Source organism: Mchenga conophoros, linkage group LG20, assembly GCF_057382185.1.
Source record: "Mchenga conophoros isolate Kocher_MC1m ecotype Shallow Benthic linkage group LG20, M_conophoros_male_GT1.1, whole genome shotgun sequence".
In the NCBI taxonomy this organism is placed as follows: Eukaryota; Metazoa; Chordata; class Actinopteri; order Cichliformes; family Cichlidae; genus Mchenga; species Mchenga conophoros.
The window spans coordinates 26,951,467-26,978,825 of record NC_140545.1 but is presented as its reverse complement, the minus strand read 5'-3'; the positions used below and the strand labels follow the sequence as shown (position 1 = coordinate 26,978,825).

Below are 27,359 nucleotides of genomic sequence, written 5' to 3'. Positions count from 1 at the left end.
CAAAATGGAGTCCAGCTACCACAGCTTTGACACCAAGCGACTGCGTTACAGTCAGTGCGGGAGCAGCGGCTTCGCTCATGCGGGATTCATTTGCAGTTCGGATGCATAGGCGTGAACATCTTCTGCCCTGATAGCAGCTGGGGGAGGACTATCCTCCGCCCGTGAGCGCTTTGGAACGGGCGGCACCCGCTGCTTTTTGAGAGTAAAAGCGATACCCGCTTTCACATCAAAAAGTCGTCATAAATAAGTCTCCAATAACACCAGAAAAAGTCGCCAGATTTGTTGCTAGTCGCTTTTTAGAAAAAAAAAAGTCTCCAAGGGAGTCTGAAAACTCGCTAAATATAGCAACAAAGTCACTAAGTTGGCAACACTGGGTCTGTCCTATGCAGAAGTAAGTAGTCAGTGATGTGAGCACCACACCCATAGATACACATACACAAATAGAAAGACAGAAGACAGAGGGGAGGAGCATAAACACCAAATACATGTTAATATAAGGAGGAGAGCTTGATGTACATAGCAGTCAGAACTTGACATCAGCAACAGAGACATCCTTTTTGTGCAGACTGAAGTTCATCACCATGGCCAAGGTAATTAACACACACTTAAACAGTAACATAAGTCATGATATTATGAAGCAGGTGCTGGGTTGGGGGGACTCATATAAGAATTATTTTTTAAATTTTATATTTTATTTGTTTTCATATTTCTATATTGTATATAGTTTTTTGTTCAAGATGAGTTTGCTAAAGCCTTTTAACTACACTTCAGTCGGATTAGTGACGGTTAATTTTCCACAAAAAACTCGATATATTGAAATATGTTTTTGTATTTGAGTTTTCTGTCCAAGTACCCCATTTTGTACTTGCTTCATTTTCCAAGAAAAGGAATCCAAAATATTTATGTGAATGGATATTTTTTGGACACCAAATGCGCTTAGGTGGATGAATTTGGTTATTTTCAGATCTGACCAATCAGACCACTGGATTTGGCAACAAGTTTGTTCGTAGCTCAAAACATGCAGTGGTACTGAATATACAATGATATGTAAATAGTAAAATAACTATTTACCTTGGAGACACAGCTAGATGCTGCTTCAGGTCATTTAGCTCATTAAATGTGGTCCCAATTTTGGCAACAAGAGCTCAAAGTGCCCTACTAACATCCTGAAATCCTGAATCATCAGCATTTGCATTTTCTGTTGTACAGTTCATTTGCTGTTATAGTGTTCTTTTTATGGATAAAAAGTGTCTTTTTTGTTTCAAAATAGCTGATAACTATTCGCTTATAGCTGCCAACATCTGCGAACAACTATAGTTCTATAAAGTTGTTCTATATAGTGTGTAACTGTTAATATAGAGCGTTATTAAATTTATTGCTAATGCAATCATATGTCACATTGACATCCCTGGAAATTTTAGATGGTACTTGTCGACCCCTGATTTAAACCGTTTTTAACTCTCAGTGATGCTGCAGTGTTCGTTTGACTTTGGGATATGAAGCCGGCGGTGTTTTGGACCCAGATTACAAGACATTTATACAGCCGTATTTCGCGCATGACTATGAAAGGCGGAAGAGGAAGTAGTTCCTTTGAATGAAGACAATCCGAATGTTATAGTTTCTTTCCACTGTGTTCCTATTAATGACAAACTACAAATTTACCCTAAATTACTAAAAATATCGATATTTTAATGTGAGAATCGATTCTAGAACATAAATGACTGGTATTGGAGGAATCGATATTTCAGGATCGAGCCACACATCACTAGTGTTTTGTACGTGTTTTGGAGTTTATACGTGCTTCTGAGTTTGTATGTGCTTCTGAGTTTTTACGTGTTTTGGAGTTTTTATGCATTTTGGTGTTTTTGCATGCTTCGGAGTTTGAATGTGCTTTGGAGTTTTTATGTGCTTTGTCTCTAGGGGCCACTGTAAATATACTTTTATTTATTTACTCCACATAAAATGTAATAAATAAATCTTATAATACAAAAAACAACTATTTACATTTCAACTTTTAACTATTTAAATTTTCAGCTTTTTCCTTTTAAACAAATTTAAACTGAAACAACACAAAACACTGCAAACCACAACACAATTAAATATAAATTAAAATATGAAAACAAAAAGAAGATGCACATTCTCTGTCATATGGGCCTGCATGAATAAACTTTCTGAATCTTTTATCATCCGCAACTGAAAATAGTTGTGGATGATTACTATACCTTTCTAATGTGATGTCGTTGTCCCTGGCTCTCTTTCTCGGTCTCTCCCTCCCGGTGCGCCTTATGTATGAATTCTGGTTGTGCTTACTGACCTTGAACTGATTTGGTCCACGGCGCTCAAAAATCTGTCAAATGTTTTAGTACGACTTTGGTAACTACGAAGCCGCACTGCTTGATGGATTGTCGGAGCATTACAGCTGCCGTAGTCAGGAGCCTCGTGGAATAATCTGGGTCCAAAAGTCTGTATGCTTCATGTCCCAAAGTCAAACGAAAGAAAACAGATCCGTTCATCAACAGTGCGCCTTATAATCCGGTGCGCCTTATGGTCCAAAAAATACGGTAAATTGCTTTTCTTTCCCAACGAACACTGCAGCATCACTGAGAGTTAAAAACGGTCTAATTCATCTTTAATAAAATGATCAGCGTTGCTGCCTTACTAGGCGTAACAATTAAGTTTAACATCCAGGTATCCATGAAAACAGAATTTATTAAATTCAACAGAGTTAGCTAACTTCCTGCTAACTTCTAACTAATTTCCAGCTAAACATGATATACCATGTTCTGACTAAGAGATTTTTGAATAAATTAAAACGCACAGCTCTGCTATCACTTCCAACATAAATAAGGACAAAAACTAAAGAGCAGTGATGTTTGTAGAGTTACTGAAGTTGGACTAGCTGGTATATAATAATGTGCTATGTGATCGCTAGCGACAAAGCTATGTTAGCATAACATAAACACAGTGAAGCTGGAGGATGAATACTTTTTTCCCACCTGATAAAAGTTAACTGGAGGGTTCCTGATGGTTAGGGACAAATGCATGCAGGATGCTGTAAATGGGCCTAGTTACAAACAAATAAGTTGTTTAATTAAAATAATCTCTGTGCACTGTTGTTGTTTCTTTAAAAGACATATTTGGCTGCATTGCAGAAAAAGTGAGTGAGTGTGTGTGGGAAGGTGGGTCCTGTTGTTGTTCGGAGCTGGAGGGGAATGGACTGGAGGATTCTCCTGTGGGTTAACAGTCCATTTTCCTGTGCCTTTTCAATTAACCGTGGTGAAATCAAAACGTCTGGTGCTTGAGAGCATTTGTGAACGTTACAATATTGTCCAATTAAAAAAAATTACATTTATTAATCATAAATTGGCCTGCACCTGTCATAGATGTCTACATGACATCCAAAAAAATTACCCATTCCAAAGTTGAAATGTTGAACGTCTTATTGACATCCAGGTTGGGGCGTGGTTGAATGCCCAAATTGTAGACCAAGTTTGGGCGTCATACAGATGTCCAGAATTGGTCATGGAATGACAAACCTAATATACAGTGGGGCAAAAAAGTATTTAGTCAGCCACCGATTGCGCAAGTTCCCCCACTTAAAATGATGACAGAGGTCAGTAATTTGCACCAGAGGTACACTTCAACTGTGAGAGACAGAATGTGAAAAAAAAAAATCCATGAATTCACATGGTAGGATTTGTAAAGAATTTATTCGTAAATCAGGGTGGAAAATAAGTATAGGAATAGCAGAATCTGCCTGCAGCACTAAAGGACTCCATGAGAGCATCAGCTCTATCAAATATCAAAAATATTCAAAAGGACAAGGATAAAATATCAGTTAGATTTCCTCGTGGGAAAATACCTTATTTTTATTTAAACAAGTTGCCATTGCCACAGTAAAAGGCATGATACTAGAAGATCCTTAGCCTAGCATCAGCCTCAATGCTTACATACCACTGTTTGAAAAACATTAAGTTATATATAAAAGGACTGAGACCTGCTACCTGTTCTTGGGTAAGAGCTGGAAATCGTTTAATTCTTTTTAGTCTTCTTTTGATTGTCGTCTTGTTCTTTTTCTTCACAAAGGTGTTTAATGATCCCATCCATGGCCACATTGAGTTACACCCAGTTCTTGTCAAAATTATAAACACCCCTGAGTTCCAGAGACTACGAAACATCAAGCAAGTTGGTGGGGTGTATTTTGTTTATCCAGGAGCATCCCACAACCGCTTTGAACACTCAATTGGGTATGTCCATGGGTTTGCACACATGTAACAAAATTCCAAAACAAGGGACAGACTGGTTTATTGATTGATTGATTGACTGATAATATTTTATATAGCCCAAAGGAGATTTTTTTGATATACTTTAGATCTGATGTGTTTTCAAAGTATTACTTTTTTTTTTTTTTTACTATTTTTAGCAGTGTAGCAATGTACCAACTGAAAACAATTAATCCAATGCACTAAAGAGTATGTGTATGTGTGTGTGTTCTACCTTTATTCTTTAAAGGGTGGCACATTTAGCAGGTGAGCTTGCAAAAGCTCTGAGGGTAAAGCAGTTGGAGCAGATCGAGGCACTGGAGGAGTTGAAGGGGTTGAAGAAGTTGACGTCTGAGGAGTTGGTCAAGTTGAAGAGGTTAGATGAGTTGAATGAATCACTCATCAGTGAACAAGATGTCCTCTGTGTGCAGATTGCCGGTCTTTGTCATGACCTAGGTAAGTAATACAAATATTTTATGTATCACAAGTATTATGTTGCAGATGGTCATCATAAGGTGTGATTAAACATGAAACTAAAATGAAACTATCCCCATGTCAAGTATTATGTTGACCTTGACCACTGATGTGACTAGGAATAAAGTCTAAACAGGATGAACATTTAATAGGATAAAATATGATATACACTATACAACAGATGTTTCTCATCTTAATAAAATAAATGCTATCTACGTTTCAGTGTTATACAATATTTCCTTTTAACTAGAAGCTGTTCACTGCACTGCATTCCCATCTATACAAGTACCTGTCTATACTAGTCAGTGTGCAATGACTAATAATAAGTTATCACAAATCACCCTATTGTTCAAATAATTTATATATTTATTTTTTCATATAAAGGGCACGGGCCCTTTTCTCATCTTTTTGATCGGATGTTTATGCCTGAAGCAGACAAAGAAGACAATGGGAAATGGGAGGTAAGTAAATAATAATTGAAAAGGCATAAATAAATTAAACTACAGTAAAAAGTGATCCGAACTTTAGGGGCAATTGATTTTAAACTTTGTAGGAGTACCTGTTCCCCAGTCTTATGGTTCTTATGTTTCTGTTTGACCCGTTAGTTAATATAATGTCTGAGATTCTCTTTAGCTTTTACCTGCTACTCAGTGTTTAACCCTTTAAGACCTACCATCGAACCACGGCTGCCAGAGCTTTTAGTCAAGTCAGTCAAGTCAAGTTTATTTATAAAGCACATTTAACAACAACCAAGGCTGACCAAAGTGCTGTACAATAAAATCCAAATATAAAATACAATAAAACACAAGTACATAAAACACCTCACTGATAAAACAATAAGTTAAAACAGTAAGTTAAACCTTGCTAAAAGCCAATGAGAAGAGGTGAGTTTTAAGAGCAGTTTTAAAAGTTCCTAGGCTTGTGGAGAATCTGATGTGAGGAGGTAAACTGTTCCACAGTCTGGGTGCAGCCACAGCAAAAGCCCTCTCTCCCCTAGTCTTTAATCTGTACCTGGGAACATCTAAAAGCATCAGGTCTGCTGACCTCAAAGATCTCCTGGGGCGATAAATGCTAAGAAGCTCTGCCAGGTAAGGAGGTGCAGTACCGTTAAGAACCTTAAAAACCAGCAGTAAAATTTTAAAATCAATCCTAAAAGCAACTGGGAGCCGGTGGAAAGAGCAGAGGACCGGAGTGATGTGGTCTCTCTTTTTGGAACCAGTCAGCATGTGAGCAGCAGCGTTCTGCACCAGTTGGAGGCGATGCAGACAGGAACGATCTAAACCAGCATAAAGGGAGTTACAGTAGTCCAGCCGTGATGTAATAAAAGCATGGACCACCCTTTCTAGATTGTTCCTGCACAGGTAGGACTTGACTTTAGCTAAAATCCGTAGATGATAAAAAGATCCCTTGACTACAGAGCTGATTTGTTTATCAAATTTAAAAGCACTGTCAAAAGTAACACCGAGGCTCTTAATGGAGGAAGTACATTTGGAAGTTAGGGGTCCCATAAAATCAAAGGAAAGGTTGGGGTCTTTAGGAAGCCCAAACACAATGACTTCAGTTTTACTTTCATTTAGATGTAGGAACTTAAGAGCCATCCAAGTCTTAATGTCAGACAGACAGAAGAATAACGGCTGCAGAGAGTCCTTACAGTCTAACCTCAGAGGGAGGTAGATCTGAATGTCATCAGCAAAGGTGTGGAAGGACACATTATGTTTGCGCAGCACATCGCCCAGAGGGAGCAAATACAGAGTAAACAGCAGGGGGCCTAGAATGGACCCCTGAGGTACACCACAAGTTAAAGGAGCTCTGGGAGATAACAGTTCACCGAGGTGAACAGAAAAACTCCTGTTATCCAGGTAGGACTAGAAAAACTTTAAGACAGTACCTTTCAAACCGACACAGTGTTATATATTATATTATATTTTTACATACTGTAGTGCCATTTTTGGGAGCATTTCAAGTTGCTGTACACCAAAACAACCATTATAGCCCAAATTTTAATAATATGTATGCATTAAGTGCATAGTAATTACATAAATTGCAAAAAAGTGCAATAAACTACAAAAAAATTGAAAATCGTTTTGGTTTTTTTTAACATATATTTCTAGTTAGAGAATTTTAAGAGGCTTATCCCTCAAAACTGTAAATACAAAAAAGTTGCACAAAATAGTTTCCCACCACAGGAAATTTATTTTGAGTGTCTTCATAGTTTTATTTTTGAAATTCACCAATTTTTATATACTGCAGGAAAAACGAAAATAAATATTAAAATGCAAATTTGCAAAAATATGCATCAAAATAAACTATTTCCAGCAGTGGAATTTGACTTCTAAGCATCCCAGAAACGACACAGAAAGTCATAAAGTCAAACATAACTTTTAAAAACACCAGTATAGGCTCATGAGGCCCTGATGGTAAAAAAAAAAAACTACATTTCCGCAAAATGACATCACTTCCGGTTTCGGCCAGGTCATGGCGGATATGCGATAGTTCGCGCTGATGGACATAGGAAGTGTTACGAACAGCCGATCAGATCAGCAAAGCTTGTTTCTGTTTATGTTTTTGTTGCTACAAGTGCTTTTTATGTAGTTTTTTCAAAGCTATATGTGGAAGGAAACCGTTACCTAGGACAAACTGATGGCATAAGATATAAGTAAAATTTCTCCGGTTTCATATACAAAAAAAATTATTGCTAGCTTACATGGTTGCAGTGCTACCGGGATTTAAAAATAGTTAAGCAAAACGCAGCGTGCCCGCTCCGACTGGCTTTAAAGGGTTAAGGCTTCGATTTTTGTTTTGGTTTTTTTATTGCATTCTTAGATTCTTGTTTGAAACCTTTATCACTTTACTATGGTAGAGTCTATTTTCTCATTATTATGGTGAGTTTCAGTTTTGTCTTCACTTTGTTATTCCTGCCTCCCCAGTGTTCTTCTTTTACCTTGTTAAGTGTGTGTCTTTTCTCTATTATTTCCTGTTTTACTATGATAGTTAGATAGATGGGTGATAGTATCTCTTGTGCGTTGCTTTGAGTTTAACTTCCCCTATGAGTGTCTTGATTGTCTGTTTTGCCAAGCTTTCTCTACTTCCCTAATCTCCCTTCTTCTATAAACTAAGAGATGATGCAGGGTCTCCTGATCAAACGCTAACTATATGCTCTACAGTCGTGGCCAAAAGTTTTGAGAATCACATAAATATTGGAAATTTGCACTGAAGCACCGCAGCAATTTCCTAATGTTGTAAACCTGCTCAACATTTGGCAATAAAACCCTTTCTGATTCTGATTCTGAATTGAAAAAGTTGCTTCTTAAGTTTTTATAATAGCAATTTGCATATACTCCAGAATGTTATGAAGAGTGATCAGATGAATTGCATAGTCCTTCTTTGCCATGAAAATTAACTTAATCCCAAAAATACCTTTCCATTGCATTTCATTGCTGTCATTCAAGGACCTGCTGAGATCATTCCAGTAATCGTCTTGTTAACTCAGGTGAGAATGTTGAGGAGCACAAGGCTGGAGATCATTATGTCAGACTGATTGGGTTAGAATGGCAGACTTGATATGTTAAAAGGAGGGTGATGCTTGAAATCATTGTTCTTCCATTGTTAACCATGGTGACCTGCAAAGAAAAGCGTGCAGCCATCGTTGCGTTGCATAAAAATGGCTTCACACGCAAGGATATTGTGGCTACTAGTGATGGCCCGCTTGAAGCTGACGCTACGGTGCGTGTGTCAAAAAAATTAACACACTGCTTCAGAAGCACTGTGTTGAAGCTTGATTCGTTTGGCCAGAGTCACGTGATCAGTGACGTCCGAAGCTTCATTTAGAGCCTAACTGCTTCGGCGTCTGATTCAATGGTTTATAAGGAAATGAATCATTCGTGGGATTTGTGGTGTTTTGATGGTGACAGATAGCGAACCACTGATCATTCCACTGAGAGATTTGAAGCCAGCGAGGAATAGACAGGGAAGAAGTCTCATCATGATGAGTAAGTTTATCTTGCCTGGCTGGGCAGCTCTCTGAGTGCTCAGCACCCCCATATCTCTGATCCTAGAATTGCCCCTGCTGTAGCGTGAGCAATCATAATGAAGCAGTTGGTTTTATTTTGGGGATTCAAGCTGCTCTTCATATTTTTGGCCACCAGATGTCACCAGAGAGGACTGTGTTGAAAAGCTTTGAGTAATGAACCGTTCTTCAATACAAGCTTCAGTGCTTCAGAAAGCTTCATTTGGCCATCACTAGTGGCTACTAAGATTGCACCTAAATCAACAATTTATAGGATCATCAAGAACTTCAAGGAAAGAGGTTCAATTCTTGTTAAAAAGGCTTCAGGGCGTCCAAGAAAGTCCAGCAAGCGCCAGGATCATCTCCTAAAGAGGATTGAGCTGCGGGATCGGAGTGCCACCAGTGCAGAGCTTGCTCACAAATGGCAGCAGGCAGGTGTGAGCGCATCTGCATGCACAGTGAGGCGAAGACTTTTGGAAGATGGCCTCTTGTCAAGAAGGGCAGCAAAGAAGCCACTTCTCTCCCAAAAAAACATCAGGGACAGATTGATCTTCTGCAGAAAGTATGTTGAATGGACTGCTGAGGACTGGGGCAAAGTCATAGTCTCCAATGAAGCCTCTTTACGATTGTTTGGGGCATCTGGAAAAAGGCTTGTCCAGAGAAGAAAAGGTGAGCGCTACCATCAGTCCTGTGTCATGACAACAGTAAAGCATCCTGAGACCATTCATGTGTGGGGTTGCTTTTCATCCAAGGAAGTGGGCTCACTCACAATTTTGCCCCAAAAAACATCCATGAATAAAGAATGGTACCAAAGCACCCTCCAACAACAACTTCTTTCAACAATCCAACAACAGTTTGGTGAAGAACAATGCATTTTCCAGCACGATGGAGCACCGTGCCATGAGGCAAAGGTGATAACTAAGTGGCTCGGGGACCAAAACCAAAACGTTGAAATTTTTGGTCCATGTCCTGGAAACTTCCCAGATCTTAATCCCATTGAGAACTTGTGGTCAATCCTCAAGAGGCAGGTGGACAAACAAAAACCCATTACTTCTGACAAACTCCAAGAAGTGATTATGAAAGAATGGGTTGCGATCAGTTAGGATTTGGCCCAGAAGTTAATTGAGAGGTTGCCCAGTCAAATACAGAGGTCCTGAAAAAGAAGGGCCAACACTGCAAATACTGACTCTTTGCGTAAATGTCATGTAATTGTCGATAAAAGCCTTTGAAGTATGAAGTGCTTGTAATTATATTTCAGTACATCACAGAAACAACTGAAACAAAGATCTAAAAGCAGTTTAGCAGCAAACTTTGTGAAAACTAATATTTGTGTCATTCTCAAAACTTTTGGCCACGACTGTATAGTTAGGGCTGGATCAGGTGACCCTACACCCTCGCTGAATCTGGTACAATGCAGCTAGGCTAGTGGTGGCTTCCCATGATGCACTGAATGTTTCTTCTTCATTCACCTAATTCGCTATGTCTTTATACACCACTCTGCATTTAATCATTGCTATTAATCCCTGGCTCTCTTGCAAAGTGGATCTTTTGCCCTGTCTTCCTCCCCTCACCCCAAAACCGGTTGCAGCAGATGGCTGCCCTATCTGAGCCTGGTTCTGACAGAGATTTCTTCCTATTAATCCCTTAGAGCAGGGGTGTCAAACTCAATTGCACAGGGGGCTAAACCTCAAGGCACACTTTAGGTCGCGGGCCAAACAAGATAAACATTTATTGAACACACTAAAATGATTATTTTTAAACATAAATATGAATTAAAAATAGACAGGAATATTATTCCAGAATAAATAAACTTAAAAAAATAAACTGTAAATATTTTGCTCTTCATAAATATATATCCTGTCAAAATTATGCTAGTTAGAAATATGAACATGCTGCCAAAAAAATGAAAATAAATGAAAGCATACACAAGTTTGGAGCTGCATGTAGACGGAGCTGGGCTTTGCTTCAGGAATGGAACTAATAAACTGTGCGGGCCATTCAGTGTCGTACTTTGCCTTGAGTGTCCCATTACAGTGCAGCTCCATCTGAATCTGCACAGGTGCAGTTTTCACGTAAATGGGTTGTGAAGCAGCTCGAAATTCTCTTTTTGTGCTTCAAAGTCACCAAAGCGCTGAGTAAAATCAGTGCGCTCAGTTTATCAGCAAAGTGCGCATTTGGGAACACTGTTGCGCTGACGTGGTTCAACATTACTTGGCAACAGGGAAAGAGAGGCAAGTTGCACTGGTGCATTTGTGACTGCTTCACTTGAAATGCCTTCACCACATCATACATGCCATGTTCATGAACTGACAGATTTCCCTGCTGAGCTCAAAAACTCAATTGAGAACTTTTCCCCAACTCAGCCAACGGACCTCTGTATGATAAGGAATGTCGGCATTCTCTGAATCTATTTCCTGCATAAAATACTGAAATTGACGGTGATTTAAACCTTTAGTTTGGATAAAATTTACGGTTTGCGTCACGGTGCATGCTCCATTTTTAGCATTTTAATTTTCTTCTATAACTTTTAATTTCTATTGTATTAGCTATATCCTTCTTGTTTTTAATTAATTAAAAATGTTTTCTTGGGAGAAAAAAATAAATAAACTCAATTTAACTGAATTCAAGGAAGCCATGATACAGTGATGTCTCTCCTGTGAGTTGTGTGTTCTTTGCCCCATTTTATTTTTTTTGACTTTGTTTGTTGCACCTTTTGGTGCTTTTTTAAATCCACATTACACAGCAAATCCAGCATGTCCAAATTAACACTGTCGGATTTGATTTCAACACTATTAAAGTGTCTATATGGGTCCACACCAGAGAGTGTTAATTTAACTCTTTTTGGAGAGTTGGTATGTTAACTCTGATTTAGTGTTAAACACCAAATCTGTCTGGAGTTGATAATTTAACACTTGGTGTTAAGAGTTTATATATTAACTCTCAAAGAGTATTTTAGTTTATCTACGCAAGAGTTATCTTCTAATTCATACTAAAAAGTGGGAATTTTACTGTTCTGAACTTCTAGAAATTTATTTTGGAAATAAACATTTACTAAAAAGATGCAACGGTTTTTGAAAAACATTTATTCTGAACTGTGCACCACAATTTCAAAACATTTTCTGAAAGATGTAACAGTATAAATGTTCTCACTTTCATTAGAATTTTGTTTATCAAAAGGTCTGACATAGATGAGCTGGTAAATGCAAATAACAGCATTCTCATCACTTATTTCTTCAATACAATATGCATGTCCTTCATTCATCCCTTTGTGGAACTTCAACGCACTTCTGCTCTCCCCCATAATCCATCTTCACAAGCATATCCTGTGCGGAGATTGAATAAAAATTAGTTGACACTAATTAATGGCACAAATAATCCAGTAAACAATTGCAGCACAGTGAAAAAAAAAAAAAAGGAATCCTCTTTGAGCCATTACTTGTGTAAAGTATTTTCCCAAAAGACAAGGACACAGGCAACAGGTAATACTGAACTAAATGTAAAACCTCAAACTTTTTCATTTTTACTTAAACCGTGTGCACGAAACTCTGGAGGGATCTATGCTAACGTAGAATCCAGTCAGGACGTCTGCTACTGCTGTTTGCTCGTTTTTTGTTTTTTTTATGGGCGATCGTTTTCAGGCTTCAAGTAGCACCATTATACCAACATTTCACATTCTAGACATTGTTTTAGGTGTATTTGACCAAAGGTTTGACTGAAAATTCACATGCAAGCTTTTTTCAAGGCTGTGGTATTTGCCCACAAACAATACCTTTCAGCTAGCTAAAACAGAATATTATGCTATGACCAAGCAACATGGCTAATGCCTGATCTGATATCCTCGTGTTGGTGTTGTTCCCAGATCATCATACTAAATGTTGTCCCAGGATCAACATTGCAAGTGACCAATCAGAATGTCGTGACGTCATACTTTTGCGACTTCGGGAAAAACCGCCGTAAAACAAAAAACTGTACTTAAGCTGCGAGAAACCGCCTCTGTCCGCCGATCAACGGACCCTGACCCTAACCGTAACTCTTTAATAAACAGTAAGCAGAATTGATATTGTCCTTGCAACATTGGAATTGCACGAATGCACGAATGGCTTGGCTCGCAAAAGAATAACGTCACAACAATGTGATTGGTCACTTGCAATGTTGAACCTGGAACAACATTTTAATGATGATTTGGGAACAACACCAACACGAGGATATCAGATCATCCCTGTTGGTGTCATAGCACCTCTAGGAGTTCAGAGTTAAGAGGTCAAGAGTTAATGTTTCCATTGTAACACCTCCAGATTTGACATAGAAACACTCATTTTTAACACTCGATTTTAACTACTATCATTTTACACCTCAGAGTTACATGAAAAGAATGTGACTCTACTTAGAGTAAAATTAACTCTACTTTTGCAAGAAGACTATTAACACCAAAACATTTAACACTTTTGAATTTGCTGTGTACCTTTATAATCAAAGGTACTTGGTTTTATTTTGTGTCCAGTCTGTTTTTGGGTCGACTCTTAAACTAAAACATAAAACTCAAGTCCCAGGTCTTACTCTCAGGTTGTTTTATAATAACCCTTTGTCTGGACCCTGTGGTGTAAGGGTGCTTTTAATGCTATTTTGATGCTCTTAAGGGTGCAGGGTTGAGGTTGGGTTTAACACAAATCAAATCTTACCGTATCACTGAAAAAGTAATGGAAATGGACTACAATTTATATTGTGGCTTTTCTGACCCAACAGCACTTCACATTACAAGCTGTTTTTCTGTTCAGTGCAAAAACTCAAATAAGCCCAGGTAGAAATAAATACAGAGTAAATATACCTACAATATGAAATTATAGCTACACTGTAAACCCAAAGAAGTTTGCAGAATTTAAAGAAAATTAAGCCAACTGATTGCCTTAAATTTAAGTTGATGAATTTAAAAGTTGAAGGTTATCAGAACTCTAATATTTTGATTACATTTGAAATGTACCTTTTGACTAAAATGAAAGTAAAATATTTAATAACTATATTCAAAAATATTTAGTAACTAGAACTAAAGTTTTTATTTATTTCTCCAATGGGAACTAGCTGACATAACTTAAAAGGACTGAGTGCAACAGTCACTTTTTCAGTTCAGCAAAACTCAGTATTTATTGTTCACTTTTGTAATCCTATTCAATTAAAGAAAAGTCAAAGATCTGAATATTGAAAACTCAAACATGTTACACAAAACGTAAACAATTTGAGGCAACAGACTGCCTCAATCACATTGAGTACTGCTAATTTTAAAAGCTTAAGTACATTTCTCCAGTTCAGTATTTTCTTGACCTCCACCCAAAACACACTGCACTGTTAATATTTAAGAAATAAAATAAGATAAGACTTTATTGATCCCACAACGGGGAAATTTTTGCGTCACCTCAGCTCAAGTACAGATATATGAAGGAAATACAAAAATTCAATTAAGTACAATCAATGAAAAAAAGTAAGATAATACACTATATACAATGGTAGCATACACAGTATGTGATTATGGATATAGTTGGAAATATGGAAGACATAAACTATTTAGCTTGGAAGGTCATGGAAGGTCCATTATGCATGAAGTGGTGACCGTGGATGTTCGCAGTGTCCAGTGACTTATGACATCGTGATTGAGGAGTTATAGATTCTAACTGCTGTTGGGATGAATGATCTGCGAAAGCGCTCCTTCCTGCAGCGAGGGTGTTTCAGTCTCTGACTAAAGGAGCTGCTCAGCCCACTCACATATTCATGCAGTGGGTGATGTGGGTTGTTCATGATGGATGTCAGCTTTATTAACATCCTCCCCTCCCCTCACCAACCACCTCCACAGACTCCAGGGGACATCCCAGCACGGAGCTAGACCTCCGCACCAGTTTGTCAATTCTGCTCCTGTCCCTGTCCGTGCATCCACTCCCCCAGCAGGCCACTGCATAGAAAAGGGCAGATGCTACCACAGTGTCATAGAATGTCCTTAACAGAGTCCTGCAGACTCTGAAGGACCTCAGTCTCCTCAGCAGGTGGAGTCGACTCTGGCCCTTCTTATACAGGACGTCTGTAATTGTAGTCTAGTCCAGTTTATTGTTGAGGTGAACACCCAGGTACTTATAAGAGTCCACTATCTCAATGTCTTTCCCTTGGATGTTCACCGGTGTTGTAGGGGGTGACTTCCTCCTGAAGTCTATGATCATCTCCTTTGTCTTGCCGGCGTTGATTTGGAGTACGTTGGTCTCACACCAGCCAACAAAGTCACTGATGACCCCCCTGTATTCCTGATCATTCCCGTCTGATACGCATCCAGTGATGGCTGTATCATCTGAGAACTTCTGTATATGGCAATCAGCCGAATTATAACAGAAGTCTGAAGTGTAAAGGCTGAACAGGAAAGGTGAGAGAACCGTGCCCTGTGGTGCCCCCATGCTGCAGATTACCACCTCGGACACACAGTCATGGAGCCTCACATACTGTGGTCTGTTGGTAAGGTAGTCGATGGTCCATGCAGTCAGCTTTTTGCCTACTCCGGCTCCCTCCAGCTTCCCTCTCAGTAGTGCAGGTTGGATGGTGTTGAAAGCACTGGAGAAGTCAAAAAACATGATCCTCACAGTGCTCCCCGCCTGCTCTAAGTGAGAGAGGGATCGGTGTACCAGGTAGATGACAGCGTCATCCACCCCAATTCCAGAACGGTAGGCGAACTGCAGGGGGTCCAACACTGAGCCCACCAGTGGCTGAAGGTGGTGCAGGATGAGCCTTTCCATGGTCTTCATCAGATGAGAAGTCAAGGCAACAGGCCTGAAGTGGTTGGGCTCCCTGGAGTGTGCGATTTTTGGCACCGGAACCACACAGGAAGTCTTCCACAGTTCAGGAACCCTCTCCAGACTCAGGCTCAGGTTGAAGATGTACAGGGCCACCTGACAGAGCTGGTCTGCACAGTCCCTGAGCAGTCTGGAGCAGATTCCATCCGGACCTGCTGCCTTCCTTGCCTTCGTCCTCTTGAGCTGATTTCTCACCTGATCAGCTGTGAAGTAGATATGAGGCTGGGCTGGAGTGGGGGGTGGGGGTCGCTTTGTTGTGGATAGATGTGTGGATAGGGGTGAAGCAGGGTTGTGGTGAGAGGAGAGCTCAGGTGACAATGGCATTACTAAAATAAGTAATTTTAAAAAGAATATCAGATGCTAAGGACGACATGATGTGTACTTTTGAATGTCTCAATAGCAGATTTGATTAATTACACCATGAACTGTTAAACTCTTAAATGTTAAATTCTAAAATGTACATATACCACTGTCCTTCTTCTAGTCCAGTTATTTCAACAACAAACGAAAACAAATAACAAAAAACAAAACAGATACTGTGCTCTGATACAGTTTACCAGCACCCAGACTACTGTACTCTGAATAAACACAATGTTATGTGCCTTAGTAATAATTGTGATCAAAGGTGTAGTGAATAGATGACTACAAGCAGTATTACTTCTTGGGAGACCTCCAGACACTTTGAAGACATTTACAGGCTGATAATGAACTGGGTCATTCTCATGGATTACTATAACGAGGGCCACAGCATCATCTATGATCTGGTTTATCAGAATTGACGGCTGTCAATTTTGTCATGGACGCTACTGGACATGCTCTGTTTGAACCCCTTGGAGCTCTGAGTACACTTACATTGGAGAAGTAAAAAAATGAAATACAGCAAAACTACTCAGTTAAATTAATTTTGAAACTGACTATGATTAAGTAATTGTTATGGCTCTCTTCTATACAGTTATATTTGTTCCTCCATTTAAATGTAAGGGATACTTCAAGTTTTGTCCAGCCAGTATCTTTGCTCTGGTGAGAACAAGAATCTATGTTGCTCATTAAAGTGACTAAGGTGGCTAGCCCATTTGGATTCTGGTAATTAGACATTCTTGCAAAAGACAAACAAGGATTCTGACTTTGAAAAGGCAGATGTGCAGCAATATCCAAGTGACTTCTTGAGTCTCACCTGACTGCTGGTTTCCCCAACAACAGTACGTTATCATAATTACTGAAAATCGACAAACAATGGGCTGTGAGGACCGTTTCTTGATCATTAATATGGCCAATTGTCATGACTATTGATCAACAACCATGCACTGACAGTCACTGCCGTCTTAACAAAAGTACAGGTAACATTTAAAATCTTAAATACACTTTAGAAATGAAATTTATTCAACAGTGTTTCAAACCACTAACTTCATACTTCCACACCTTTATTAATTTTACTTGCCTGGAGGTGTCTCTCCCCCCCCAACCAAATGAAATATAATTTTATAATTAATTATAAATATAATAGTTGGTGTAATTAAAACATTTAACACTTGAAATAGTTAGATTTAGAATGATTGTCTTATCCACAATAATAGAATGCACTTTAGGATATGATGTTTGAAAGCTAACACTGCTGTATCACTCATACTTGCCAACCTTGAATTAGGGAGACATTCAAAAGTGAAGGGGGTAGGTATACATATACGTATACATACACATATACAAAAAAATTGAATTTTACAGTGTTTATTTATTTAAAATTATTTATTTAAAGTAATGGCCTGTAAATGGCCTGTATTTATATAGCGCTTTACTAGTCCCTAAGGACCCCAAAGCGCTTTACATATCCAGTCATCCACCCATTCACGCACACATTCACACACTGGTGATGGCAAGCTACATTGTAGCCACAGCCACCCTAGGGCGCACTGACAGAGGCGAGGCTGCTGGACACTGGCGCCACCGGGCCCTCTGACCACCACCAGTAGGCAACGGGTGAAGTGTCCTGCCCAAGGACACAACGACCGAGACTGTCCAAGCCGGGGCTCGAACCGGCAACTTTCCAATTACAAGGTAAACTCCCAACTCTTGAGCCACAATCACCCCAAGTAAGTTAAATGTCACCGTTATTACTGTCCCCCAGCCACGGCTGTCCAAATTCAGAGGTTGCATCCACCTGAGGACCCAGCCTTCGTGGTCTAAGTGGGCCGGTTCCTCTGACAGCCGGGTAGGCCGGAAGTGAGCGACTGTGACGGTGTAGCCTTCAGAATTACGCCACGAGCTCTCTCGGTGGAGTGAAACTGCGTCTGCTCCATGCTATCTAAATATAACCGGATGCTGGCGTAAATTCTCGACCATCTCACACTTCTGTTTAATCACCGGTTGGGGTGAGAGAAGGAAGACAGGATAAAAGACATGCTGTGAAAGAGAGACAGAGGTTAATAACAGATATGATTCAATGCAGAGAGGTCTATTAACACAGTGAGTGAGAAAGGTGACTGGAAAGGAAAAACTAAATGCATCATGGGAATCCCCGGCAGCCTACATCTATTGCAGCATAACTAAGGGAGGATTCAGGGTCACCTGGTCCAGCCCTAACTATATGCTTTAGCAAAAAGGAAAGTTTTAAGCCTCATCTTGAAGGTAGAGATAGTGGCTGTCTCCCGAATCCAAACTGGAAGCTGGTTCCACAGAAGAGGGGCCTGAAAACTGAAGGCTCTCCCTCCCATTCTACTTTTAAATACTCTAGGAAAAACAAGTAAGCCTGCAGTGCGAGAGCGAAGTGCTCTAATAGGGTGACATGGTACTACAAGGTCATTAAGATAAGATGGGGCCTGATTATTTAAGACCTTGTATGTGAGGAGCAGGATTTTGAATTCAATTCTGGATTTAACAGGAAGCCAATGAAGGGAAGCCAAAACAGGAGAAAAATGCTCTCTCTTTCTAGTCCCTATCAGTACTCTTGCTGCAGCGTTTTGGATTAACTGAAGGCTTTTCAGTGAGTTTTTTGGACATCCTGATAATAATGAATTGCAGTAGTCCAGCCTGGAAATAATAAATGCATGAACTAGTTTTTCTGCGTCACTCTGAGAGAGGATATTTCTAACTTTAGAGATGTTGCGCAAATGGAAGAAAGCAGTCTTACATATTTGTTTAATATGTGCGTTGAAGGACATGTCCTGGTCAAAAATGACTCCAAGGTTCCTCACTGCGTTACTGGAGGCCAAGGTAATGCCAATGTAAGAATCTGGTTAGATACCATATTTCTAAGATTTTCAGGGCCGAGTACAATAACCTCAGTTTTATCTGAATTAAGAAGCAGATAGTTAGCAGCTATCCAGGTCTTTATGTCTTTAAGACATTCCTGCAGTTTAACTAGTCGGTGTGTGTTATCTGGCTTCATAGATAGATAGAGCTGGGTGTCATCAGCATAGCAGTGAAAATGTATGCTATGTCTTCTAATGATGCTGCCTAGGGGAAGCATGTATAGTGTAAACAGAATTGGTCCTAGCACCGAACCCTGTGGAACTCCATAATTAACCTCAGTGTGTGAAGAGGACTCTCCATTTACATGTACAAATTGGAGTATGATACAAACCACTGCAGCGCAGTACCTGTAATACCTACAGCATGTTCTAATTGCTGTAATAGGATATTATGGTCAACAGTATCAAATGCTGCACTGAGGTCTAGCAGGACAAGCACAGAGATGAGTCCACTGTCAGAGGCCATAAAAAGATCATTTGTAACCTTCACTAAAGCTGTTTCTGTGCTGTGATGAGCTCTGAAACCTGACTGAAACTCTTCAAATAAACCATTCCTCTGCAGATGATCTGTTAGCTGTTTGACAACTACTCTTTCAAGGATTTTTGATATGAAAGGAAGGATGGAGATTGGCCTATAATTAGATAAGACTGCTGGGTCTAGAGATGGCTTTTTGAGTAAAGGTTTAACTACAGCCAGCTTGAAGGCCTGTGGTACATAGCCGATCATTAGAGATAGGTTGATCATATTTAAGATGAAAGAATTAATTAATGGCAGGACTTTGCAGTTTTGTAGGAATGGGGTCTAAAAGACACGTTGATGGTTTGGAGGAAGTAATTTTTGAAGTTAACTCAGAAAGATCAATTGGAGAAAAAGAGTCTAACTTAACATCAATGGTACTAAAAGTAGCTGTAGATAATAATACATCTGTGGGATGATTATTGGTATTTTTTTCTCTAATGATAAAAATTTTATTTGTGAAGAAGTTCATGAAGTCATTACTAGTTAACGTTAAAGGGATGGTTGGCTCAATAGAGCTCTGACTTTTTGTCAGCCTGGCTACAGTGCTGAAGAGAAACCTGGGGTTTTTTTTTTGCATCTTTTACATTTTGAGAGAAGCCAATTGAGTCTAATAACAGATCAAATGCCATGTTGAGGCTGTCATTTTTAGCATCTACATGGATGTTAAAATCACCCACAATAATTATTTTATCTGAGCTGAGAACTAAATAAGATAAAAAGGCTGAGAAATCAGAGAGAAACTCTGTGTAAGGCCCAGGTGGACGATAGATGATAACAAGTAAGACTGGTTTCTGAGTTTTACAGCTGGGGTGGACAAGGCTAAGCATCAGTATTTCAAATGAATTAGAAGTCTGTCTTGGTACTTTGTTAATTAATAGGCTGGTGTGAAAAATTGCTGCCACACCGCCCCCTCAGCCTGTGCTTCGAGATTTCTGGTAGTTAGAATGACTCGGGGGTGTTGATTCATTTAAACTAACATAATCATCCTGTTGCAACCAGGTTTCTGTAAGGCAGAGTAAATCGATTTGTTGATCAATTATTAAGTCATGTACTAACAGAGACTTGGAGGAGAGAGACCTAATATTTAATAATCCACATTTCACTGTTTTACTCTTTGGTTCAGATGTGGATACTGTATTGTTCTTTCTTTGTGATTGTTTATGTTTAAGTTGTTTATTGCTGGTTTTTAGTTTGTTTTTTGTCTTTTTGGGAGCTGACACAGTGTCTATGGAGATGGGTTTTTGGGGGGGGTAGCAGGAGGAGAGAAGCTGCAGAGAGGCGTGTAAGACTGCAACTCTGCTTCCTGGTCCCAACTCTGGATAGTCATATTTTGGGGGGTTTAATAAATTTGTCCATATTTCCAGAAATGAGAGCTGCTCCATCCTGTCACGGTCCGCTGTGACAGACCGTGTGGAGAGTGCATGGAGGACTCAGGTGCAGACAAAAGTGACACGGGAGTGAACTTTAAACAAAAGCGAGCCTTTTATTGTGGCTGGTAACGCAAGAGAAACAAACCAGAATAAGGGCAGCACAAAAGCAATAACTAAACAGAAACCTAAACTGGGAATGAACTAAGGTAAGGCTATGATTTAGACTACAAAGGTCTGGGCATGGAAACACGGAGGGTGGGAACACAGACGACGCGACACAGACTGTATGAAACACAGAGACTAAATACACATGAGGGATGATCAGGGGAAGTGGATGCACACGGGGAACACAGGTGACACTGATAATCATAACAAGACACGGCAGGAGTGAACGTAACACTGATGGGAGATGGGCAAAGTAAAACAGGAAGTACACAGAGGTTCAAACAGGAGGAGAGAGAGCACGGGGAGAACGCAGACATAACGGGCTGGGGAAAACATAGAATAAAACACAAAGAGAGACGAGGGCTCATAAATACACAGAGGGGCACACAGGGGGTAAGAGTCACGAAGGGAAAACACATAAGGAACAACGTAACAGATCAACCCAGGAAGCATGGCCTAAATAAAGAACAAAATACAAAAATACATGAAAACTAAGAATACTGGGCCCACATGGCCCAGGACCATGACACCATCCAAAGTGGGATGGATGCCGTCTCTCCTAACAAGACCAGGTTTTCTCCAGAAGGTTTGCCAATTATCTATGAAGCCCACATCGTTTCTGGGACACCACTCAGACAGCCAGGAATTTAAGGAGAACATGCGGCTAAACATGTCACTCCTGGTCTGATTGGGGAGGGGACCAGAGAAAACTACAGAGTCCGACATTGTTTTGACAAAGTTGCACACCGATTCAATATTAATTTTAGTGACCTCCGTTTGGCGTAACCGGGTGTCATTACTGCCTACGTGAATTATGATTTTACTGAATTTACGTTTACCCTTAGCCAGCAGTTTTAAATTTCCTTCAATGTCTCCTGCTCTGGCCCCTGGAAGACAATTGACTATGGTTGCCGGTGTCTCTAGCTTCACATGTCTGAGAACAGAATCACCAATTACCAGAGTTTGAACCCCGGCGGGTGTGTCGCCGAGTGGGGAAAAACAGTTGGACACATGAAAAGGTTGGTGGTGTACCTGGGGCTTCTGTTTAGGACTATGCTTCCTCCTCACCGTCACCCAGCCACCCTCTTTCCCCAGCTGCTTGGGGTCTGCCGGGGAACAGCTAGTGGGGCCTACGCTTTCTTTGGCTGCACCAGCTACAGGGGCCTGGCTAGCTACGGCTGAATGAAGGGTGCGAAGCCGAGTCTCCAATTCAGTAATCCTGGCCTCCAGAGCTGCAAATATGCTACATTTGTTCCAGATATCATTACTGCTAAAGGAGGCCTAGGAGTAACTAAACATCTGACACAATGAGCAAGAAAGTGCAGGAGGGACAGGTGAAGTAGCCATGGTGCTAACGAGTCGGCTATGAGCTAAGCTAAGCTAGCGAAACAGTACAGAGACAGTGAGTGAATTCTTTGGCTATAAATTAGGTGGTGACTACACAGAAAGTGTGCTTCGGATGAAACACGTGAAGATTATACTATGAAAAAAGAATGTATTTAATTTAATTAATTAAATTGCTACAGAGCGAGCGAATACCAAGTGACTGTAAACTATACAATACATATTATGCATTTCAGATTGCTCAAATTAAATCATGTACATTACAAATCTCGTTCCCCTGTTGACTGTAGCTAGAACTATTCGTCTTTGTACAATTTAACCATGTTTTTCTCTCCCTTTTCTCCGTTAGCAGTAGTTTACCGTTTTTTTTGCGTCTTTTTTGTACATCAAGCTAGTGGGATGTGAGATGTAGGGATATGGTTTTTTAATTTTGTTGTCTGGGTGGAAATTCAGGAGATTGGTGGCTCCGGGAGATTTTCGGGAGGGGCACTGAAATTCGGGATTCTCCAGGAAAAATCGGGAGGGTTGGCATGTATGGTATCACTTAAGCCATCTTATTTTGTATTGCTTTAAATTCAGCGTTTGTACATCAGCTTTGTAAAGCAAATTGGGACTTTTTTTTTTAATGTGCGATTAAAAACAACATTTGCATGCTTGCTTTTTTTCACTTTGATCCTGTCGCCACTAAAGCACCTGTCTGTGTATTCTTGTAGCATGAGGATGCCTCTATTAAGATGCTTGATCGCCTACTGGAACAAGAAAATGGCCTGAAGGAAATGATGAAGGAGTGTGGACTGAAAATAGAAGAAAAAAGTGAACCTGACCGGGTGTTCATTGAAGAACTGATTAAAGGACGTCCGAAGAAGGAATCAGATCAGGATGGAAAATCTCAGGAGAAGGAACCAGATCAGGATGAAAAATCTCAGGAAAAGAAACCAGATCAGGATGGAAAATCTCAGGAGAAGGAACAAGATGAGGATACGGTACTGATCAGTTGTGTGAATTCACAATCATCGCTGCTGCAGAAGTGAGAATCTAATGCTTCTAGTCTGGCTTTATCTCCACAGTGGGAGTATAAAGGTCGAAAAAAGGAAAAATCCTTTCTCTATGAAATTGTGGCAAACAAGGAAACCGAGATTGATGTTGACAAGTTTGACTACTTTGCCAGGTGAAGCGTGCTTTACAAAAGAAAAATTCAATTTTTGTAGTAGACTTAGTGGTTCTTTGAAGAGTTTACCACAAGCTTTTTTTGTTGGTTTGTTAGTTTGCTTGCTTGTTTGATGTTTGTTTGTTTTTTTAATTCACATTTCCTCTCTCCCATCTCAGGGATTGCCACCACCTGGGCATCCGGAACAACTTTGACCATCAACGCTTCATTATGTTTGCCAGGGTGTGTGATGTGGAGGAGGAGGATGGGAGCAAAAAGAAAACAAAAATTAAGCACATTTGCTCTAGAGACAAGGTATTGACCTCTGCTTTTTTTTTTTAAATCAATTTTTAAGGAAAACTATATATGAGTAGCTATAACTAAACTATGCTGTCAACAGGAAGTGGCAAATCTGTATGACATATTCCAACAAAGGCACTCTATCCACAGAAGAGCCTGCAAGCACAAGATAGCGTTGGCTGTAGAAATTATGTGAGTGTACTCAAAATACTAGCACAAAATTGAGCTTGTTTGCAGTGTGCCACTAAAGTCATATGTTGGGTCATTATTTCCAGGATCAAAGATGCCCTCGTGCTAGCAGATAAGGTTCAAGAAATGCAAATTGAAACTTCAAATGCTAAGTTTTCTCTCTCTAAAGCCAAAGAGAACATGGAGGCATACATGAAGCTGACAGGTAGTGGCTTTGATCTGTGTTGTGTATAAATTACAAATTGTCTTTACATGCATTTTTTTTTTACCTATAAAAGTTTTTATTTATCTCATTCAGTTTATTTCAGATAAACTAAATACAGATATGAATTGGGAAAGATTATGGACAACACACAAATAGGACTATGTTCCTTTTGACTGACATTTTTGAAACAATTTAACTGTATATTTATTTAACCTCCTAGGACCTGGCGTCCACATATGTGGACATCACATTTTGGGTTATTTAGACCAAAATACTCAATTTTGCTCTAGAGGGGCCTGATATCCACTTACGAAGACATTATACTGCTACTGTTCTATTGAAATTTCAAACGAATATCCTCATATGTGGCTCTCATTTTTCTTAGAAACAAAAATCAGGTTAAAAAATAAATAAATCTGGTAATTCTTTGTTTTTACATTCATCAGGCCCCAATATGCCCAAATATCAAAGAGAAATTAAAACGCATGCCGTGGAAGAGTTCAGGTCTTACGGTGTGTTCACACCGAACGTGATAGACGCGACCAAAACGCGCCAGACGCGTGCAAATTTGCACCTCAACACGTGTGCAACGCGAATTAGACGCACGTCAAATGCGCCAGTCACGCTACTTTGACGCGTGTTTGACGCGTTTTCGCAACGCTAATCTGCTCCTGAATTTTCGCAGGACCCCCAGTCGCAGGTCATCACGCTTCTCCATTGACTTTACATGTAAACCTGACGCTCTGGTCGCGTCTATCACGTTCAGTGTGAACACACCGTTAGGAGGTTAAACTACTGTTCTCTGCAGAGGGGCTTTACTCTATTACACTATATTTAGTAATGTTTGCTATAATAATACAGTTGGTTTTTTGTGATATAAGTTTGTGTAAATAACTTTGTAAGATGAATTTTATTGTTTTATCTTGTTTGAACTGTCTTAACTTCCAATTTATTTCTGTTTACTCTGTAGATCATGTGATAGAAAAAATACTCAACTCTACTTCAAATGATTTGGAGGAGGCAAGGAAGATTCTAAAGAGGGTCATGGATCGAGACCTGTACTACTGTGTGGGTCAGGCCACGGTAAGCAATTATGTTTTTATGTGCCTGTATTACAAGTCAAGTATTCACACTGAATGGGATCCATTGACAGAGAAAGGGAGGGAGGAAGCACAGAACCTGAGCTTAGAATGCATGCAATACTACTTTCAAAGAGTCAATTTTCCATGCATGTACTAAAATACCAAGCTGTTAATGTATATCTGAAGAAAGAATATATCTGAAGAAAGTTTTGGAACAGCTCATATTTGATGGGTGAGAAATATTGTGTTTGAAGCAGAGAAATTAAGAAACATAGATTCTTTAAACATTTGGTTTGATGTGATCATGCTTGCTGTGTTTTTTCAGTACTGACTAAATCCTTTTCTTCCCCCTCCCACTTTTTCAATACAAGAAAAAAGACCAATTGGACATATCAGAGGTAAGTATGAGAACAGCTTAAAAAAACAATATTAACAAAACAATAATAATAAGACACATGTTTTGACCTCCATCCTTCAGGAGAAGAAGAAAAGTTTAAAAGAACTGTTCAAGGACGTTCCTGGGGTCGATAAGAATGAGTTTGTGATTATTGTGAGTTTTATTAATTTGTGAACCTTTCTTAAAATATTAATTTTTGTTGTTGATTTTTTTAAGATGTTTCCAACCCCCACTGGGCAATTATTTCATGTGAATATGAACATAGTCCTCCCTGTAGCTTTTCATTTTAGGTTGTGCCTTTGGTTTGATGTTATCATGCTTGCTGTACATTTTCAGTACTGAATAAATCTTTTTCTTCTCCCTCCCACTTCCCCCCTTTCTCAGCTCAAGGAAAAATACAACAAGGAAGAAAAAAAGGAAAAAATGAAGGTAAGAATGAGAGCAGCTCAAAAACAAGATTAACAAAACAATAATAAAAATGCACATTCTGTCCTATTATCTCCTTCATTGTTCAGGACTTGAAGGAAGATTTGACAAAAAAACTGGATGAAAAGTGTCCTGAGGGAAAATTTGAAGTCATTGTGAGTTTTATTGATTAATAACTTTTCTTAAAATCTGGATTTTTTTCCCCCAATGTATTTAAAATATGTGTCCAACCTCCACTGGGCCAATATTTATATGTGGATATAAACACAGGCTTCTCTGTAAAATTTTATTTTAGCCTGTCACTTTTGACTATGGGATGAACACTGAGGACCCCATCAGTAAAGCATTTTTCTATCGCAAGGATAACCCTGACAAAGGAATCCCAATCTCCAAATCAAAGGTGAGAACTACAGCCTTTATTTCTATGTGCTGTGTTCTTTTTTTATGCATCTCCATAAGAAAACATTGGCTGTGTAATACGTAATTTATATGCTGCTGTGCCTGATGTCAGGTGTCGAAGCTTCTCCCAGAGCGCTTTTCTGACGAGACACTTAGGGTTTACTGGAAGAACCGTGAAGACATACCAGACAAAGAAAACGATATCAAGAAAGCTTTCAAGGACTGGTGCAAGGACTATGGCTTTGAGGTACTACTTACTTTATTCTATTTAATTGCTTTGATCAGCATTACTACATAATAAGCAAAATGATGTGAGTGTAAGTAGGAAAACTGTCTATCTTGTCAGATCCCTGAGTTCAGATTACACTTCAAAACTCTAACATATTGGTGGTACTAATAAGCTTTATTTACAGGATGTGGAAGAGGAGGATAACACTGACCCCAACACTAGTTGAGCAACTCCAGGAAATGACCAGACGATCTGAACATGTGAAAGATTCATGTATCAAGTTTTTGTGTGACTGTAGGGATTTTAATATGGGTGTTTTGAATCTGGCAATTAATGTAGTTTGGAGATTTTAAATATTTTTTTTTTCTTATCTTAACCATCTGATTTATTCTAGATATGAAATTTTATCAAAATATTACATGCTGAATGACTTTCAATCTGTTTTTTGTGATTGATACAAACTGATACTAAGTACTTCCTGCAACAATTCCCTCAAAATGTATCAATATGAAACAAACTCTTGATAATCTAAAGTGAGTCATTTATTGTAATGTTTCGACTACTTATTGCACATTTTCACAAGAATCACACTAAATAGATTGTGTTGTTTCAAAACATGCAGTTTTGGGTAGCATTATGATTTGCTTCTTGTGTGAATATTCATTATTTTTCATGTCATCGCTAAATGAAAATCTACAAAGGTTACAATCTTTTAGCTGCTTTCCTATTCCAATTTGTTTACCGCCGATTTCAGGTAAATTCAAAATAAAGCTCTTTT

General features: G+C 39.3%; 1 protein-coding gene across 1 annotated transcript; it reads left to right on the top strand.

Moving 5' to 3' along the window:
• The first annotated feature begins 532 nt into the window (after window positions 1-532).
• On the top strand, window positions 533-27,359 carry LOC146550973 (deoxynucleoside triphosphate triphosphohydrolase SAMHD1-like). Its single transcript, XM_085259432.1, has 17 exons — window positions 533-590; window positions 4,087-4,247; window positions 4,513-4,718; window positions 5,121-5,197; window positions 22,921-23,190; window positions 23,275-23,375; window positions 23,534-23,669; window positions 23,755-23,846; window positions 23,930-24,048; window positions 25,019-25,131; window positions 25,502-25,528; window positions 25,609-25,680; window positions 25,912-25,956; window positions 26,043-26,108; window positions 26,249-26,353; window positions 26,465-26,599; window positions 26,766-27,359. Exons 1-17 carry the CDS (start codon window positions 582-584, stop codon window positions 26,805-26,807), a joined length of 1,776 nt encoding a protein of 591 aa, XP_085115558.1. The 5' UTR covers window positions 533-581; the 3' UTR covers window positions 26,808-27,359.

What these genes read in the sequence shown, in the direction of transcription:
- LOC146550973 (XM_085259432.1), top strand. An exon ending in AGGAACAAGATGAGGATACG is followed by an intron (nt 23,191 to 23,274) that starts GTACTGATCAGT and finishes TTATCTCCACAG; the next exon opens with TGGGAGTATAAAGGTCGAAA. An exon ending in GGCATACATGAAGCTGACAG is followed by an intron (nt 24,049 to 25,018) that starts GTAGTGGCTTTG and finishes TTTACTCTGTAG; the next exon opens with ATCATGTGATAGAAAAAATA.